The sequence below is a fragment of the Trichoplusia ni genome, chromosome 1 (assembly GCF_003590095.1).
Source record: "Trichoplusia ni isolate ovarian cell line Hi5 chromosome 1, tn1, whole genome shotgun sequence".
In the NCBI taxonomy this organism is placed as follows: Eukaryota; Metazoa; Arthropoda; class Insecta; order Lepidoptera; family Noctuidae; genus Trichoplusia; species Trichoplusia ni.
Window position 1 is genome coordinate 23,339,286 of NC_039478.1, and position 17,337 is coordinate 23,356,622.

Consider the following 17,337-nt stretch of genomic DNA (forward strand, 5'->3'; position numbering starts at 1 on the left):
GTCGACCTGTACAACTATCAAAGACGTCTTACAAATCCTGATCTGTGAACAGAGCGACCGTGGGAACATTCAGTGTAAGCTCCAGATTTAAAATAGGTTACTAGACAACAAACACACTTGGAAAAATCCTCGATAAGTCTTGACACGAGGCAGCAGTATTGAGTGGCGATAAAAGGAGAAAATGACGCCACGATGATGTACGTTAATTATTCCCACAGTTAAAACTCAATTCGTTATTCATTTGCTATAATTTCCATCTAGCTAATTTCACGTTTAGGTTTCTTAAAGAACTGTAGCCAGTACTTGTTAGAACATAATGCCGTGTGTGAGGCCGCGGAGCTTCTACCTGGTAATTAACTAAGTAGCCATGAGTGCAGGCTTGCACACCACTTGTGCCTTTAACTGGGTATTAAGCCTAATGCACTAGCACTGGGAATTAAATCACGTCAACGACCTGACGCGTCTCGTAATTACTAATGTTGTTATGTTGTCAACGCGAATGTTTGTGGGTATGTAGATAAGGATGGTTGACGATACCGGGTACCTAAAGTTTGTGATCCCGTATGGGTGTTATGATTTTGACACTTCTAAATAGATTTTCATGAAACTTGGGACACAGATAGATTAATAAATCGAAGGAGACAGTGCCGGAAGTCTGTTGCAAATTCAACCAATGGAGCCTTTTGGTTTGATTTAGGTTCTCAACTTGGGTATAGCACAATGTAAGTAGTGCCAGGTATAGAACGTTGCTGGTAGAGCTCAATTTAAAAAATGTTTTATACCTAACTCTTAAGTGTTGTAGACAGGCGGTGGTACACTCTTTCTAAGTGGTTAACCCAGCACTGGGAAGGATATACAGGCTACTTTAAATTTGACTCCAAATATAAAAATATCATTGACAACTGCTAGTCATCATTGGCCTAGCCTTTTCCCAACTATGTTGGGGTCGGCTACCAGGCTAACCGTTTTCAGCTAAGTACCAGTGTTTTACAAGGAGCGACTGCCTATCTGACCCCCTCAACCCAGTTACCTGGGCGACACGATACCCCTTGGTTAGACTGATTGTCAGACTTTTTCAAGCTTCTGACTACCTGTAACGACTGTCAAAGATGTAGGAATAGCAGCCGGGACCCACAATTTAACGTGCCTTCCGAAACACGGCGATTGACAACTGCTAGTATGTTCATAAATACTGAGGTGTGTTTGCTATTGTTTCACTGCTTTCTAATGTGGCATAAAAGAAGGTCGGTATACACAGATACAAAAGCTAGGTAGGCATTGTCTTCGTTCTTAAAATTAAAAAAGGTTAAATAGCTTGATATCTGACAGCCTTTAACTAGAGCCTGCATAAAACTAATTGACGTAACAGTATTCGGCCATTAGGCTTTAAAAATCGAACAAGAGACTTTTATAACGAAAAATGTGCATTTTTTTTTATTGCTATGCAGTTAGAGTAGTTTCTGTCGTCTACGTCACACCCACCTGCCAGAATTGTACGGGTTTGGACGTTGTCTATATCCAGGAACGAACTTTGAACTGCCACTGAGAATCAGTGTCGCCAAATTTAGTTTTCGACGTTCTATTTCGAATACTGGCCGATTTGAGATCAAATTTACTCTTTTTTGGTGTCGAATAAAAAGGATGGAACGAATGAAATAAAATCTTAGTATCTACATATCTTTAGTTTCAAAACTATACCTCGATTCAAAACTGTATTTTCTTTATAATAGGACTTAATGAAGTTGATCGCCACCTCATAACACTTACACGGTCGCGTAACCTAAGTGCCACTTCCAACCTTTTCATATTCCATGGTACTCACAGGTTTACAATGTGCAAGTTCGTGTGGTCATTGTGGTGTCGTTGCTTTTTCACACAAAAACTAATTAACGAGTTTTGATGAAATTTCCCCAATTTAGAGTCTATATTTTTCTCTTGGCTATTTTATTTTAGATACAAGTAGATTAAGTAGTGGAACTACAAAATAATATAAAGTTTATTTAAGTTGGACGTTTCCGTGCGATGATTAAGTATGTTCTCCGTGTGATCAAAGCCTCGGGCAAAATATAGGAAACTGAAGATATCTACTCTGCAAAGTCATTAAGTTAACGTTATTTTATTAGTTACAGTAATATCATTACTCACGGTATGCTTACATCTATGACACATATTTAGTAGCCCTGTCGTTCATTAGTAATAGGGCTGACTCAGACAAATTGGAAACAAAATGCCCACCGAACATAATTTTGCTTAAAAATACAATATCCGTGTTCCATTTGAAAACTAGTAAACAAATACACGATACGCATTGAGTAATGATGCTAACCCTAAACAGATAAGCCAAACAGAAGAATAACGCAATTACATAATTAGAAATTTGAAGCTATTAATATAGGTCATGAGACGTTCAATAAAAAAACGACTTTAAAGCGTCGTAATTAGGTAAATTATCGGAAATGTGCGGTTAACACGTATCCTATCAGTGGGGTGCATTGTTATCATGGGGTGAAACGCATGAGTCACCTGAGTGAATCATAGTCGCGGGACACCGATGAATGGACTTGTTCAAAGAATTTATGAAAATCGTTAGAAAAGAATGACAGTATTTATGTAATCAGACAGCGTTATTTTGAAAAGGGGACAATAGAGCATATGAATATCTTCATAATTAATTAAACTCTTAACAACTGAATCAATTTCCTCGTATACATCAGCAATTTCAACTGGGATGGTAATTTTTACAATGAAAATATTTTACGATTGCTTTACAATACCACATAAATATAAGTGTAGGTAGATTGAAGGAAACTACTCCTTTTAGCATCGAATGTCGGTCGATCTTCGATCTCTGCGCTGGAAAGAACGCACTGGACAATATCGATTAAATTTGAAGAGTCGCAGTATTCAATTTCTTCACCAGTTGAGTATCTTTAAAACATATCAAAATACGAGACACCTTCTGTTCTCTGTGCTAAAGGGGTATTATGTATTATATGTGAAGGCACGGATGTATTTGGATCGTAGCTTTCACATTCTAGTACAGTTTACTAATATATAAGTACTGTAAAGATAGTTCATGTTCGGCAAGTCCATCCTCAATTTTATCGTCGAAAAAAGGTTTGAAATCAATACTTTTTACTTTCCTGCGTTTCCTTGTATTTGAATATGGTGTAGGTACGGTAGGTAGGTAGGTACACAAAGCGATTTTGAAAATATATTTGGATGTCAAATAAAATACAATAATACCACAAAACTGTTTATTTTTCAAATTATACATTTAATATAAATAATATTGACGCGAGTGAAACCCGCGTCGGGATCCGATCTTTCTTACATATCTGTTCTTAGAGCATACCGCCACATCCGAAAACAATACTATGGAACTGTGGGAAAGGGACAAACCTCTACGGCATGTAGTGCATTGTCACTCTTCCACAATCTTCGTTACTTTCAGATGTAAGGGTAGGCTTCCTTATCTGCGGACCCTAATAAGCTTTTACAAGGCAACCAAATTGCAATGCCTAGGTTACAAATTACAGGCAATTTATTGCCTATGCAAGATAATCGTCTGATCTGTATTGGAGTAACTATTCGTTGAATAGAAGTAATCAGGGGTTCCTCGGAGTAATGTTGTGATATTGTTTGCTCTCAATTATTTTCAAGGTTATGATGCGGAGTACTAGTGAGCCACGTGTAATTATTATTCAAGAGAAAAGGAACGATATAGAAAGGTCATGAAAGAGAACTGACAGACAATTATGTACCCTTTGTGTTTGTAGTAAAGGTTATTATATTTTTGTGATCTCGTGGCTGAACTTACACTGCTTTTTATAAGAATGGCTTTAATTCTAAATATATTTTAAATTAACTTGTGGGAGTGGTGGAAATATAAGTATTTTGAAAAAGTTAAGTGGTTTGAAAGATTTTATAAAACGCGGAAGGCGTTTCAGTTATTTCGTTGAGGGTTTTCCTTTATTTCTTTGGTTCTCTACCATAGGTACCTGGACCAAAAGTGGTCCGCACAAAAATGATCCAAAATGATGAGGTAGGGGCGCTAGGCGATGCTGCAGAGGTTTCATAGCTACCGAATAGATACAGATAGCCCTCAAAAAGATTCCACATAGATTGCCAATATTGCCATTTGCGTTCCAAACATTTTAAACTGATGACTGACGTCATGTAACAATCAAATCCAGCCTTCGGTATCGACCAGAGCCGTGGTGACTAATAAACTTAGATCGAATTGTTTTTTATTTTGTTGGAATCCGTCCTTTTAGACAATAGGTAAATAGAACGAGACGTAGTATTTTTTATTACGATACTGCCCAGAGGAATCTGGTCATTTCAGGTAGGTACATGTGTGAATGTATTTATGTATGAGAGTTACTCTGTTTTACCATAACTTCTGAACGCCTAAAAAGATTTTTACGAATGAGGTATCGTTAGCATTCGTATACGGGTAATAGGGAAACTTCAAAGCTACATATTTATTTTGTAAAAAAAAAATGATATTGTATTTAAGTAGATAGGGAAGAGTAGACGTGTTTATAGTTTACCTTCTAGTAAGGTTAAAACTTGGAAGAATGGTATGGGAAGTACGGAGGAGGATTTGTAGGATATTTCCTCATTAAATACTAATTAATGTAGACAGTGAGCTTCGTGTGTAAATTAGCATTTAGTAAGATATAATCTGTTAAAAACATTAAAAATTACAGCCCTCATTGGTTATCTGGAAGTATAGTAGGTGTGTCTTCAAAATAATTCCACAAAATTACCCATATAACTATTGTTAGTAAGCAGGCAAAGCGATTATCGTTTAGTTAAACCAATACCGATCAGACTTCCACATTCATTACTTACAGCACACCACCTGTCTGTCTGTATGTCACATTTTACGCACATTATAAGTAAACTTATTTCGTTTTAAATATCACTTTCAGTCTTCTGAGACTTTCTGACTTGTTATATTATGGGTACTTAAATTTAATAGCTTAAAATATTATAAATATTGGAGATCGCAACAAATTGGTGCTTGGACTGTGAGATACGTTAGCAGAGACGAATAACTTTGACATCATTCATTTGTTACTGAGGTAATAGAAAACGGTAGATTTTGAATCTGTTTTGTTTCCAAGTGACTGTCACCGTGGAAATTCAGGGGGTTCGTACAAGCATAGGCGGCGATGGAATGTAAACCAACGGGTATTGGAGATTCCCGTTAGTTTGTGACCGGTCTTTTTTTTTAAGAACTTTTTTAATTTACTTTTTTTGACCAAATTAGTGCTTACATAGATATTCTCAAAGGAATATTATGGAGCTTAGTGATTCTTGAAAACAATGCCATGTATATACCGTTTTGTTGATAAACATTGACTGTGTAACTGATAAGTCAAAGTTATTCGTAAGTACAACGACTTAAACATGTTGTAAGCGAGGTATTGGTTTCCGAATTGCGAAAAGAGGCGTACTGATTAAAGTGACATTTGTATTAGAAATAATTAAGTTTATTTTTAAGTACGTCATACTGCAAATGCCGCTCCTAATATTAAAACAATACCGCTTACTCTTAAAGCAAGAATTGCTGTTGCTAAAGCCAAACACCGCTATACGCCATGAATTTCGGGCGTCTCGCTTTAGCGACTGCAACTTCTTAAACTTTCTTTGATAATTAGCGATACAGCCTTAGATGGCAATGATCAACATTAGTTTTCTATATACATTTAGCTCTGTAGCTCCATAAATATAGTTAACATAAAAACGTTTTTAAGTACTTTCTACGTAGAGTTGACTAGAAAAAGGTATTTAAGCCTTAACTCGCAATCAGAAAACCAATACAATGCGCTATCAGAATTATTCTCAAAGTTTAGTTCTGTTTCTTATCTTATTCCCAAAACATATACGGGCGTATAAAAACAACAAATTATCAGGTACTCACACAAATCTGTTTAGAATTTAGGGCACTATATCTAATAACGCATTTTGTTTCTTATTTGCTGTCAACATCAATTATCTATTTGTAGAGGTTCTCCTTGTAACATTGATTTGACGACTCTACCTCTCGTGGACTCTTGTCCCTCTCTTGTGAGAGACAGAATATTGTTCTAGACTGTCTACGCATAGATAATTGATGATGACCATTAGCGGATGTATGCAACAAGCCACCGCTTCCAGGCTGGTATCTTCGAGCTGGTATACTACTCCGCTAAATGAACTAGGCACTTGAATGACTTAAATATAATGTTGCTGATCAAGCAACTTGATTATTGCATTTCGGAAGCCAGAGCTGTGACGTATCAGCATCAGAACGTACAGATAATATACAGTAAATATATTCTTATCTCTGTAAACAATTGTTAAGGCACTCCGAACGCGAAGCAACGTCTTTGACACCACAGCGATACCACCATACCAGACATTTTGAGGTTTTGAGGTTAGGGTTGGTCGCTGGGTACCAGTCTTAATCTCAGTCGGCTCAACATTACTTCAGCAGATTACCGCATTTCCGCAGTTCATCTGAATGGGCACCAACTTAGACCAGCTTGGTGGCAACTGGCTTCCCTCGAGGCTGATGACCCCTGTATCGGAGATTACGTTACCTCGTGTACAAAGACGCTATGATCTTATTTAATACCCGGTCTCTGAAAGGCTGTTTATTGCGCCTGCAACTAGCATTGTCGTGTGTAGGCGATCGATAAATGTACGCGTTGCTCAAACGTTACCCAATCTTCTTACTTTGTAACATCTGTTCAGTTACTGCGAATAAAATGCCGCGACAATGTGACGCGTGAATTTGTTTTGTGTGCTTTTACGTCTATTCAACAAGGACGCTAATGTGAACACGCCCTGAATTTGTTATCCAATGCAAAGTAATGATGAATCTAAAATAATGTGAGTTGGATATTGGAGTGACTCTCAGCCGTTGAGGTTTGACATGATCAAACATTCTCAAGTCAGGTCTTTCAGAAACCGGTGGTTATTGCTCATGTCTTTTCAAACAGTCTGTACGTTCTGATGTGGAAACGCTGATTTTTATAACTACATCTGATCTATATTAATCTGTTGTAAAGAAGATGCGATTTTTTTATTATAATATGCCATGGAATTAAACCAACTTTCACGAATGCAGTCGTAACGCTTATAATAATGTTACACCTATAGTATAATATTACCTTTATTTAATGTCTTTTTTTGTACATAATGCTTTATTCTTAATTTGTTCGAAGTATAAAAATTCTATGACTGTACTTACAATATAGAAGGTAGTTAATTCCACGGCAGTGTTAGAGATACGAAGTGAAATATATTGAATATTGAATACGTATAAAAGTCTGAGCAGAGGCAACATTAAAGATTTAACATCTTTCTTAAATAATATGCAAGATACACACAGACAGTCGACAACACGCGAAAGATATACAAAACATCCCAACCATTACATAAAGGATTACATAAGTTTTGAAAAAATTCAATTACTCCAATGATTTTATTTAAAATCTCGTCACAAATTACTAATTCCTATTATAACCTCAAAGTTATTGACGAATGGTTGACTAAAGGTATTGTCTACTTGCCGGCGTGCTTTGAAATTACGACTAGATGCCGCCAGTGGCGACAGTGAGGCGTAAGATGACGTCACCATGTTGGTCTAGAGAACAACGTGATCCACGGGTTGTTTCAGCTTACCCTGCAGCGTCACTTAACATTTAGTAGTTTTACCTACGGCACAAATCAATGCTCATTCATAGGCAACCTGTAATTTGATTCTCCAAGTAATTTTGCCCTTTGTTCTGTTACTGTTAAGGAGTATTTTCCCACCACCCAACCACTGCAGTTTGAATTCGTAAGTATGTCCTGCACTCAGCACAATACTTTTAGTCAACCAGCCGGCGGATGTCTTCACAATGCACGACCAACTCCACGGGAAGCGACACTTCATAAGCGAGGACTCCTACAGACGATGCCACTGGCGTACAGACGAGATACACACGTCCAAACAATAGGGAACTATAAAAATACTATACTTTACATATTTACTCTCATATCTGTATCGATATTACTTGTTATTAAATACTTCGTGCAAAATGAAGACATTAAACTAAGCTTAAATATAAGATAAGTTACAGACTATCGTTCGTCGACGCGTTAAGATATATATGGAAATGAATGTTTATGCATTCTTAAACAAATGCAGTGCGGCATCTATCATCGAGGCGCAGAGCCCCAACAACACAGAGAGAGTTCCCACTCCTGCCTGTCGCCCGTACAAACCCATCGCCGATGATATAGTCACAATATCGTTACGCTTAGGTAATACAATATTAATCACTTACAACAAATTATTTTTATATTCAGTTAAAAATGTATTAAAAATATAAAATTATTGATTACACACTTAAACTTTTACATCGATAAATTGTATATTTGGATAGGTTTATACGAACAACACTTTGGAAACTAATCCCCTTTTCACACGTGTCGGGTTCCAGCTAGCTGGAGCCGTGTCGCCGGCGACCGAGGCGACCTGACGGCCGGCTGGAGCTGGCATACTCTGCTACTCGCCGGCGACCACCAGCTATCCGCAATTCGCAACGTGTGAAAAGGGGCTAAATCTAAAATTCCCAGCCTATTCTGAAAATGACTACTGAAAGACTCAACCCCGCGCTTTTCCGAGAATTCGACTCGAGCTGGAGTCGAAGACGCGGGAACGCAATTATAGTTAATAATGTGTATGTGTTGTGAAGTGATCGTGGTAATGAGACAACTTAAAAGCATATGAAAGTGAGTGAAGGCGTTAAAAGGAGAATTACTTAACACAATCAGAGTATTCTTAACACTAATATATTCTATGGTATTATTTGTTTGCAATGATTTGTACTAGCAGCTGTGCAGCAACGATTCTATATTATCTTCATTAACACTAATAACAAGTACCTTCGGGTACATTAAGGCTGAATAAGGCATTATCTAATTATTGCATATTGACTATGTTCTATTGTTACTCACATAGAGCGGCCCGCCAGGGGGCGCTGTAGGCAAGGCGATGGAGAAACGTGACTGGTGCATAGATTAAAGATTATTGAAACTGTGATAGGTGGACGGAATCCTGCGTTTGTACGAGTTTACACAAAACACATTACTTACTGTGTGGAGAGGAGAATATGTATCTAAAACGATAGCTTGGGATCGTGCTATGAAGAGTATCAGCCATAGTGGTTCCAGCGTGAAAACTATATGGATACGTTTGTGGAGTAACTCCATTAGTTTTCACGGGAACTGTTCATGGCGATACGTCGTAGCACGAGCCCTCGCGGTGATCATAAGCGCGTTTAAAGTTAATAAGAAATCCGAAAAGGTGTAAGGTGTGTTAATGGTATGTGCATGAGGGATGTAGCGTAAAAAATAAAAATAAAAAAAATAACTCAAAATAAATTTTTATTATGGAAAAGCTTTTTACAAAAAAAAATATTCGCTAAATCGCACTGTGTGCGCAAGTTCTATTATAAGTCTTTAAACAGACCTTTTTATTTATAAATAATGACTTTTCCTAGGAAAAAAAATACACCAAAATATGGTATTCACCTCTATACAAACATAAATTACAAGCGAACCGTACTTTTTAATGTTTATTTATAATTAAATCAAATAAAGTAAATGCAAAGAGATCGAGTAATTGCTATCGAAGGATCTCCTTTGCCGTGTTTGTGTTGCGAATCGACTAACACATAGTAACATCATGGCTGCGTGTATAATAATAATTTAATGTAAACAATTATCTACCTCCATCCATGGCCGAGCTTGCGGCAGCTCAAGTACTTGAAACAATTCATTACTCGCTGTTCCAGTTCACTCTCGACTCTAAATAGTCGATTCGCATAACCAACAATTATTGCACGCAATTTGATAATTGCACTAAGTTAACTGTAACTAAATAGCGAAACTCATTGGAATCACTAGGACATAATATAGTCTTGAATATTCAGAGGCACTTGCATTCAGGAAAACTATGAATAATCTCGGGCGACGAGTCCATGGTTTTCCATCGACAACCGCTCCAAAATCCATCTTTATAAATTACAAAGAAAAAAAAAAACAAACAAAAACACTATAACAGGGCGTTGAGTTGTTTCTCTCAGATTATCTATATTACAGCCTTACACATTTTGTTTTAACTTTTTTCTTCTAAAGTATAAATAGATGTATCACCAGCCTTAAAAGGTATTGTTTATTTAACACTAGAATAATTAGTTATATAAGCGGGCTTTGCTAGTCGGTTACAATATGGCGGCGGGCGAGGCGTTATGACGTCACTGTGACGCGGGCAGCACTACGTGCCGCGAGCCCGGGCCAGTCGGCAGCGAGTGACCGGCGGAGTAAACAGGGCTTGATAACTAACTATACTCGGCTGACAACACCAGCGCTAGTATAATATCCTAAATCCAAGGTCTTAACAAATTCGCAGGAGGTATGTATGAGGTATAGATTCAGCACTATGGTTTTAATCCTAATTTGTTGTTAATAATGTCTAATACAATCCTATTAATATGCGAAATACTTTAGTAATTGCAGCTTATCATAATCAGATTTGATATATACTATTACATATTTACGTCAAATTGGTGTTTTTTTAATCACTCATCACATGATCGCATCGTATCGAAATCGCTAAATAAATTCACAATCGTAACACACTAGCAAAGCGGGTTAAACTCATAATAGAAAAAAATAACAATTTTTAACGCTAAATCGTCTAAACTAATAATCACGCTAAACTATAATAGTTGTATGATTGAGGGAAGAAACGCGGATCAAACATAACTGTCGCATAGAACGCGAGGAAGAAATCGGAAGACGGAAGACGGGACAGTCGCAGCAACAACGACGACGGTACAAACGATCTCTATTAAATATATCTGTTCAGTTTTAACTATACCAATTATTTGTACGTTTCGTGTTCGGTATCCGAACTATACATATAACAAACATTCACGAGGTATAGCGCCTTTAAGTCAGTCGGATCGATTCTATTAAAGTTACAAAAACGAAACGCTACGCGAAAATAACGCTGGATCAAAACTATGCAGCAACGAAACAACGCTGTGGCGAAAAACCGCGGCGTCTAAACAACGCAACGACGTAATAACATCGAATTAAAACAACGCATCATCGATATAACGCTGAGTCAAAAAACGCAGGGTCGAAACAATGTTCAGTAAAACCAACGTGGTTTTAAAATAACGCGGCGTCAAAACAACGCAGTAACGAAATAACGCAAAGTCAAAACAACGAAGCGACGAAATAACGCTGAGTCAAAAACAACTCATCATCCACGGACGTGTGTCCCAACAAGTTGACAAAACGTTAACATTAATAGCGCTATAACTACTCGTAATAAACAACTGCAACTATTAAGACTTTACAGGGTAATAATTCTGAGGATTTATTTAAGTAAGCTTATCTCGCGACCTACACAAGTCCACCGTTTCACGGGAAACTACATTGGCTACAATTTTGACGCAACAGCCGAACCTTCATGTATTTAGTAGACGCTCCAGCTATCTAACCAACAGGCACAAAAATATCAAACCGTCAACCTTAAACAATTATATTCTAAATATTTATTTCAACTATTCTGTATAACTATTACATATTTTCCTTATTAGGGTTGTCAATATTTTTCTCTATCGGAATTGCTAGCGATTTTAAGTATCTAAGAAAAGATTTCTTATAAATTATTTTAATTTCATATTGTCAGTCAGTTCTGATGTGGTTTTCGTTTCAGAACTTAGGAAGAACTGAAGTTACTGGGAGTGCAAGTTAAGTAGTACTAATGTATTGCTTCTGGAGTAACCGCCTCGGTAATTATTTATAATAACATTTATATATATATATATAGAATCTGATTGCTTATTGGCAGTTAAAGTATGAACAAATCGTTAACTATAGGCACATGGATACGAACTCATCGTTACTGAAACCGCGCTTGGTTTGCAGCTGCGAGTTTTGCTTCGTAATTGCTTGCTAAGCTGAATATCGGTCCAGCCGCGCGGCCTTGTATTCGATGGCCGTCTAACTATATTCGTGTATAAATAAGGCTCTGTATTTGGTCGTGTTTGATTTAAGTTCTTTGTGTATACAGGGGGTTTGCATTGAACAGAAACTTTAATATGATGTGAGGTCGTTCTCTGGGAGTTTCAGACGCTCTGTTATTTTAGAAACTATCGACGTCTGCGTAGCAAGATAGAATGTATTTAGTTGTTCGATTTCGTTGTACACTGTAAAGATTAATTTGTAAATGTGCAATTGTGAAAGATATTATTTAAAATTGCATTGCTGATGCATCGAAAATTCTATGTCAAACAAAAAGGCTGCCACTTCGGGAAGAATAGCATTAGAAACAGGTCATAAACACCCTGATATACACAAAGCCTGAGCAAACACCCTATATATTTGAGTAGCAACGATTATTTGCAAATACCGATCAACGGTGAGGTATATAAGGGGCTACAATGAACGCGACTCGGACGAATCACTCACTTGTAAAGTTGGTGAGACTTTGTACCGATTTATATGAGCTAATGTAACGAGCCTGTCGCACCTACTCCCTAATGATATCCGTCTTACTTTACAAGCAGTCCTATGCGAAAAGGGCCCTTAAGTACCAATTTCATGTGATGTAACCATTCAAGTGACATGCAAAAATGACCTTAGTGTCATGCAACAAAAACAATGATTGTTGCCGAACAAAAGTCGGCGTTTTAGAATATAAGAATGAGGAAGATGATTTATACTTTTCATGATGTAGAAAAAATATAACTTAGTATATCGAACCAGAGAAAGAATGTTAGACGAGAAAACAGTATTTTTGAGAGTAATGTTACGAGATTTTCTCTTAGAGATTACCTGTTTTGTAAATAAAATGGTAGTGATATAAAATACTGTTAAAACAAAGTAATCTTATTCTGGAATTAGTATGCTCCAAAGCAATTAAGATTGCACTAACTTTATAATATGCACATTAATCACCTCTTCGAACAGCTGCAAACAAATATGATAATACTTTGATTATTCACACAAGTATAAAAAATACGAGTGACTTTGAGTGAGTGTTATAAAAAAGTTTGTTAGTATGTGTGAGCTCGAGTGTGTGTTTAATATTACTACATAAGTGGCACGCCTGAGTATACAAGGGCGTATATGAAAAAATCAGAGGCCAACGGGCGATTTAGACTGCGAAACCGCGTTGCCTTCTACCACATGATAAGAAATGTGTGTTTAAATTGAGTAAATGTGTGTATTGTATTGTTGTGTATTCAATTTTAACCGAGTAATGTTTTAAAGTCTGTAAAGCATAAATACACTAACACGTTAGTAAAAAGTTTTTTACTAAAAAGTGTAAGTGTGTATGAACAATGCTCAATAAGTGGAAATGTTCATGTGGTGATAGATTACAAACAACTTTGTATGACTAAATACGAATAAAAGTAAGGGCTTTCAGTGCAATACGGTATTAAATAAGGCCCTGCGAGATGATTAATGTAACAAAATCAAAAGTAAAAAATGATCTTACGTTTCATCGCTGCAAAAATACCTGATGGTAACCAGAATAATGACAAAATACTGCAGAGTACGAGCGAGCACGTTGGTGTGACGTCACAACTGTGACAGTCAGTATAACTAGAAAAACTCGTATCATAAACTCTCAAAACACAGTCTTCTAGAATTCTTTCAAAGGTGTCATTCAATTACTTATTGATTTATCTTATAATAAAAATCACGATTTTCAATTATTTACATCTTCCTCGTAATAAAGAGATACGTATTATTTGAGAGTTTATCGGTTTGCTCGCACTCCCGGGGCCGCGCGACCAGCCTCGTCGCCAGCTCTTGGTTTAGGGCTCCTATTTAGTAAGAAACTAGTCGGGCGACCTCGCGAACACGCGTGTAAACCGACAAACACTGAAATAATAATGAAATCGCCTCATGAAAATTATTATACAGTGATACGTATTAGTCTGCGTTTTCAAATTCCGTATCAATGCGCCGCTCAAGTTCTTGTAAGCCGGCTTCTAATGCTTGCTGTAACAAAATTAAAGTTATATTTAAATAGATAATAAATAAAAATAAAATACATATATCATACATGAAGTTAGATATACAGTTTGTTGTTTAGTTTCCGCCTACTCTAGCCTGGCCTGTCATGTGATGTCCTTAATACATTTCCCTGCGAAGTTTTAGAATGTAGCATTTAATATTCATTTCCATAATACAACGTATACAAACACAGAGATACATAGTTTTATAAAGTGATATATCCGTAACGGCTCTCGAAGTCCAAACACCTACTTGGATTTGATTCGACTTACATAAAAATAATTAAAAACAAAATATATTAGAAAATCTGTACGAACTAGCTATTACCATAATTCTAAGAGTAACAAAAATGAGATTCATGATTAGCATTCTACGCCTCGATCGAGGTATATACGACATAAATATACGCGACTAAAGTACAATTTGGAATATATAGACGAGTAAACATGAATTATACATACTAACACACGATACGATGAATAAGCTTAAAAACTAACGCTATATAATAATACGTAGTGGGCCCCGGAGAGGGGGCGCGGGGGCGCGGGGTGCGCGGGGCTCTAGCACACGCACCGTCGACAGAGTACGCGTATCGGTGACGTCACAAAGTCACAATGCAGATACATGGTGAGAACGGAAATCTACTCAGTCCGTCAGTTAGATAAGAATTAAAAAATAATTGGATTTTCTTTTTTTGTCGTGAAAAAGAATGATATGTAAATACGTGACGCCATGCGACATTGTATGCCATCATGCATCGCAAATTTTCTTTTATATCAAAAAGGAAAAATACGCATCCAATATTTTTTATTTATTTAGCTGACGGCATTTTTTTGTAATTCCAACTACTTAAAGAGAATTTGTATTCCGAATATTATAAGAAGAGAATTTTCCATACAAAGCGTGACTCTGTCGATAGTAAGTGATGTAGGAGGTATGGGGATATCTGTAAATGTGTAGGAGGGTGTCTATTCGGATACGTGTTGTTGTTCGTGTGTTGTGTTACTCACGTCGTCATAGCCGACCCTGCGGAACAGCTCGACGGCGGTGGCGATGCGGTCGGGCAGGGCGGCGCGCTCATCGCCGGGGCGGGGGTCGCGGGCCTCGCGCGGGGGTTCGCGCGGCAGCTCGCGGGCTTCGCGGGGCATGCTCGCCAGCGGGAACCCGGCCACGGACACGGGCCCGCCGACCGCCCGCGGCCCCGCGCCCTCTACAGGCGACGCGCGACGTGACGCCTTCCCCGCGATTATAGCGCCCCGGTTGTGAGGAAACGCCTGTAATTTACTAGTATTTTTAATTTATTCATTATAATTGAATCAGGATGACGTACGTCAGATACACTGATTCTGAAATAAAGAAAAATACTCTTTGACTACTTGTCAACTCAATAAACTTGTGCCATTCTTTAATTGGACAGAACATTGAAAACCAAATTTGGGAAGTTGCGAAAACTTAGTAATCGCCGCCATTTTGTGTAATAACTAAGAAATAAAAATCTGTTCATACAAACAAACAGGCCTTTCACTTATAACACACCGTCATCTTGGTTTCGGTTAGAAGCAATTCCTATAAGGTAAATGCATTGTGTAGCAACATATAGCTGCATAATCAACGCACTTGGCACGGTGCCTTCTTTGATATCAACAATCTTTTAAAAGTACAAGCCGCTAGCTACGCCTACCGCATCGTATGTAAACACATTCCTACTTGTATTGGCAGTTTTTGTGAAGCACACAAACAAATTTAACGGACATTAGTTGAACTTATAACAGTTTGTTTGGTTTCCGTAGTTGCCTCACTGATCTATAGTCGCTTTACTGAATTCTATCAACGACTTACGTCATTCCACCTTTGTAATTATAAAATCCATATTTAAAGTCTAAATTGGGCAAGTTTAGCTTCGAACCTGCGAGCTTGTTCCTGCCAACCCAAATTTAAAATGTATGTGTTTTAAACTGTTAGTCATAGCTAAGCGATTGACCTAAGAACAGGGCTTGCACAACACTGGCCTGATTCTAAAATTTTCATATAATATCTGCCCGGTTTATCACTTGACGCCCAAATTAGTAAAGCTTACAAGATCGAAACGGTTCCACAATAGACTTACTATATAAACAAACTCGAGATATCTTTTTGTAAGGAAAATGAGATGATAATGAAAAGTATAATATTTACCTCCGTCGTGAGCGGTGAGCTTGACAACGCGGTTCTCATCTCCCCAAAGTTATACATCTGAAACGAGACGAGTATTAACAATGGCGGCCATGTTGAATAACTATGTTTTAGTAATTGATTTTAACTTCAAAAAGGAAGGAATGAGGAAGTTATTTTCTAATGCGTCTCTTAATCCTTTAAATTTTGTTACCCTTTGAGTGAGTATGAGAAAGTCATCGATACCAGTTGATTTTTTTGATTTTAAAACGCCAAGAGACCTTATTATTTTGTAAAAATTGTAAAATTTAAATCACTTCGCGATCAAACATACACCCATACAGACAACCAACTTGGTTGAACCAAGTGATCTCATAAGAATTAAGGAAAAGTGAGAGTATCGAGAAGGTATTAAGAGTCGCTGCTTTGCATTAATAACCAAACAATCCAATTTAATCTGAAGCTCTGTATTAAAAAATAAGTTAGCCTTAACCGTGATTACTGTCTATTTGTCAAATAAACAAAAAGTTGTGAAACCTATCTTGCTTTTGAGCGGGTCGAATTCGTGTCCGCATTCATGCAAAAAAGCGAAGTCAAAATTAAATATTATAAGATGATCTTTGTGTCGCAGAGGCTTTCACATACATCCAAGCATCACGCACAAAGACAGCCAGACTGAGGACAAGCATTCATCGATCACACAAACGTTTGTCCTAAGTGTTACGCGTGTAAAGAGCAACAAACATTCATGTATCCAAACATACAAACATTTTTTATAATATGACTAGCTGTTGCCCGCAACTCCGTCTGCGTGGACTTCAGTTAATAGCGTTCGGTGGTCCCCGTTTCCATCCCCTTAGTGATCTTATAGCTTTTACACACCTTTTCCATATTCCCTCGGGAACTATTTCAAAAATGGGGTTAAAAGGTAGCCTATGTTCTTTTCCATGCCAATGGCTACATGCATGCCAAATTCCATCCAAATCCTTTCAGCCGTTTTTGCGTGCTTGAGTAACAAACATCCACACTTTCACATTAATAATATTAGTAAGGATGAGGAAGTAGGATATTTTTTTTAAATAAACTACTCCCGCA

The 17,337-nt window shown here is 37.4% G+C and overlaps 1 protein-coding gene across 3 annotated transcripts in view; it reads right to left on the minus strand.

Annotated features, from left to right (window-relative positions):
* Positions 1-9,415: 9,415 nt before the first annotated feature.
* Positions 9,416-17,337, minus strand: part of LOC113499943 (roquin-1) — a 42,315-nt gene continuing 34,393 nt past the window's right edge. For all 3 annotated transcript variants that reach the window (XM_026880560.1, XM_026880567.1, XM_026880552.1), the window contains exons 15-17: positions 16,267-16,323; positions 15,102-15,365; positions 9,416-14,076 (exon numbers count right to left, since the gene is read on the minus strand). In XM_026880560.1, coding sequence (XP_026736361.1) covers positions 14,008-14,076; positions 15,102-15,365; positions 16,267-16,323 — 390 coding nt within the window. In that variant the 3' untranslated portion in view covers positions 9,416-14,007. The remainder of the gene's footprint in view (positions 14,077-15,101; positions 15,366-16,266; positions 16,324-17,337) is intronic.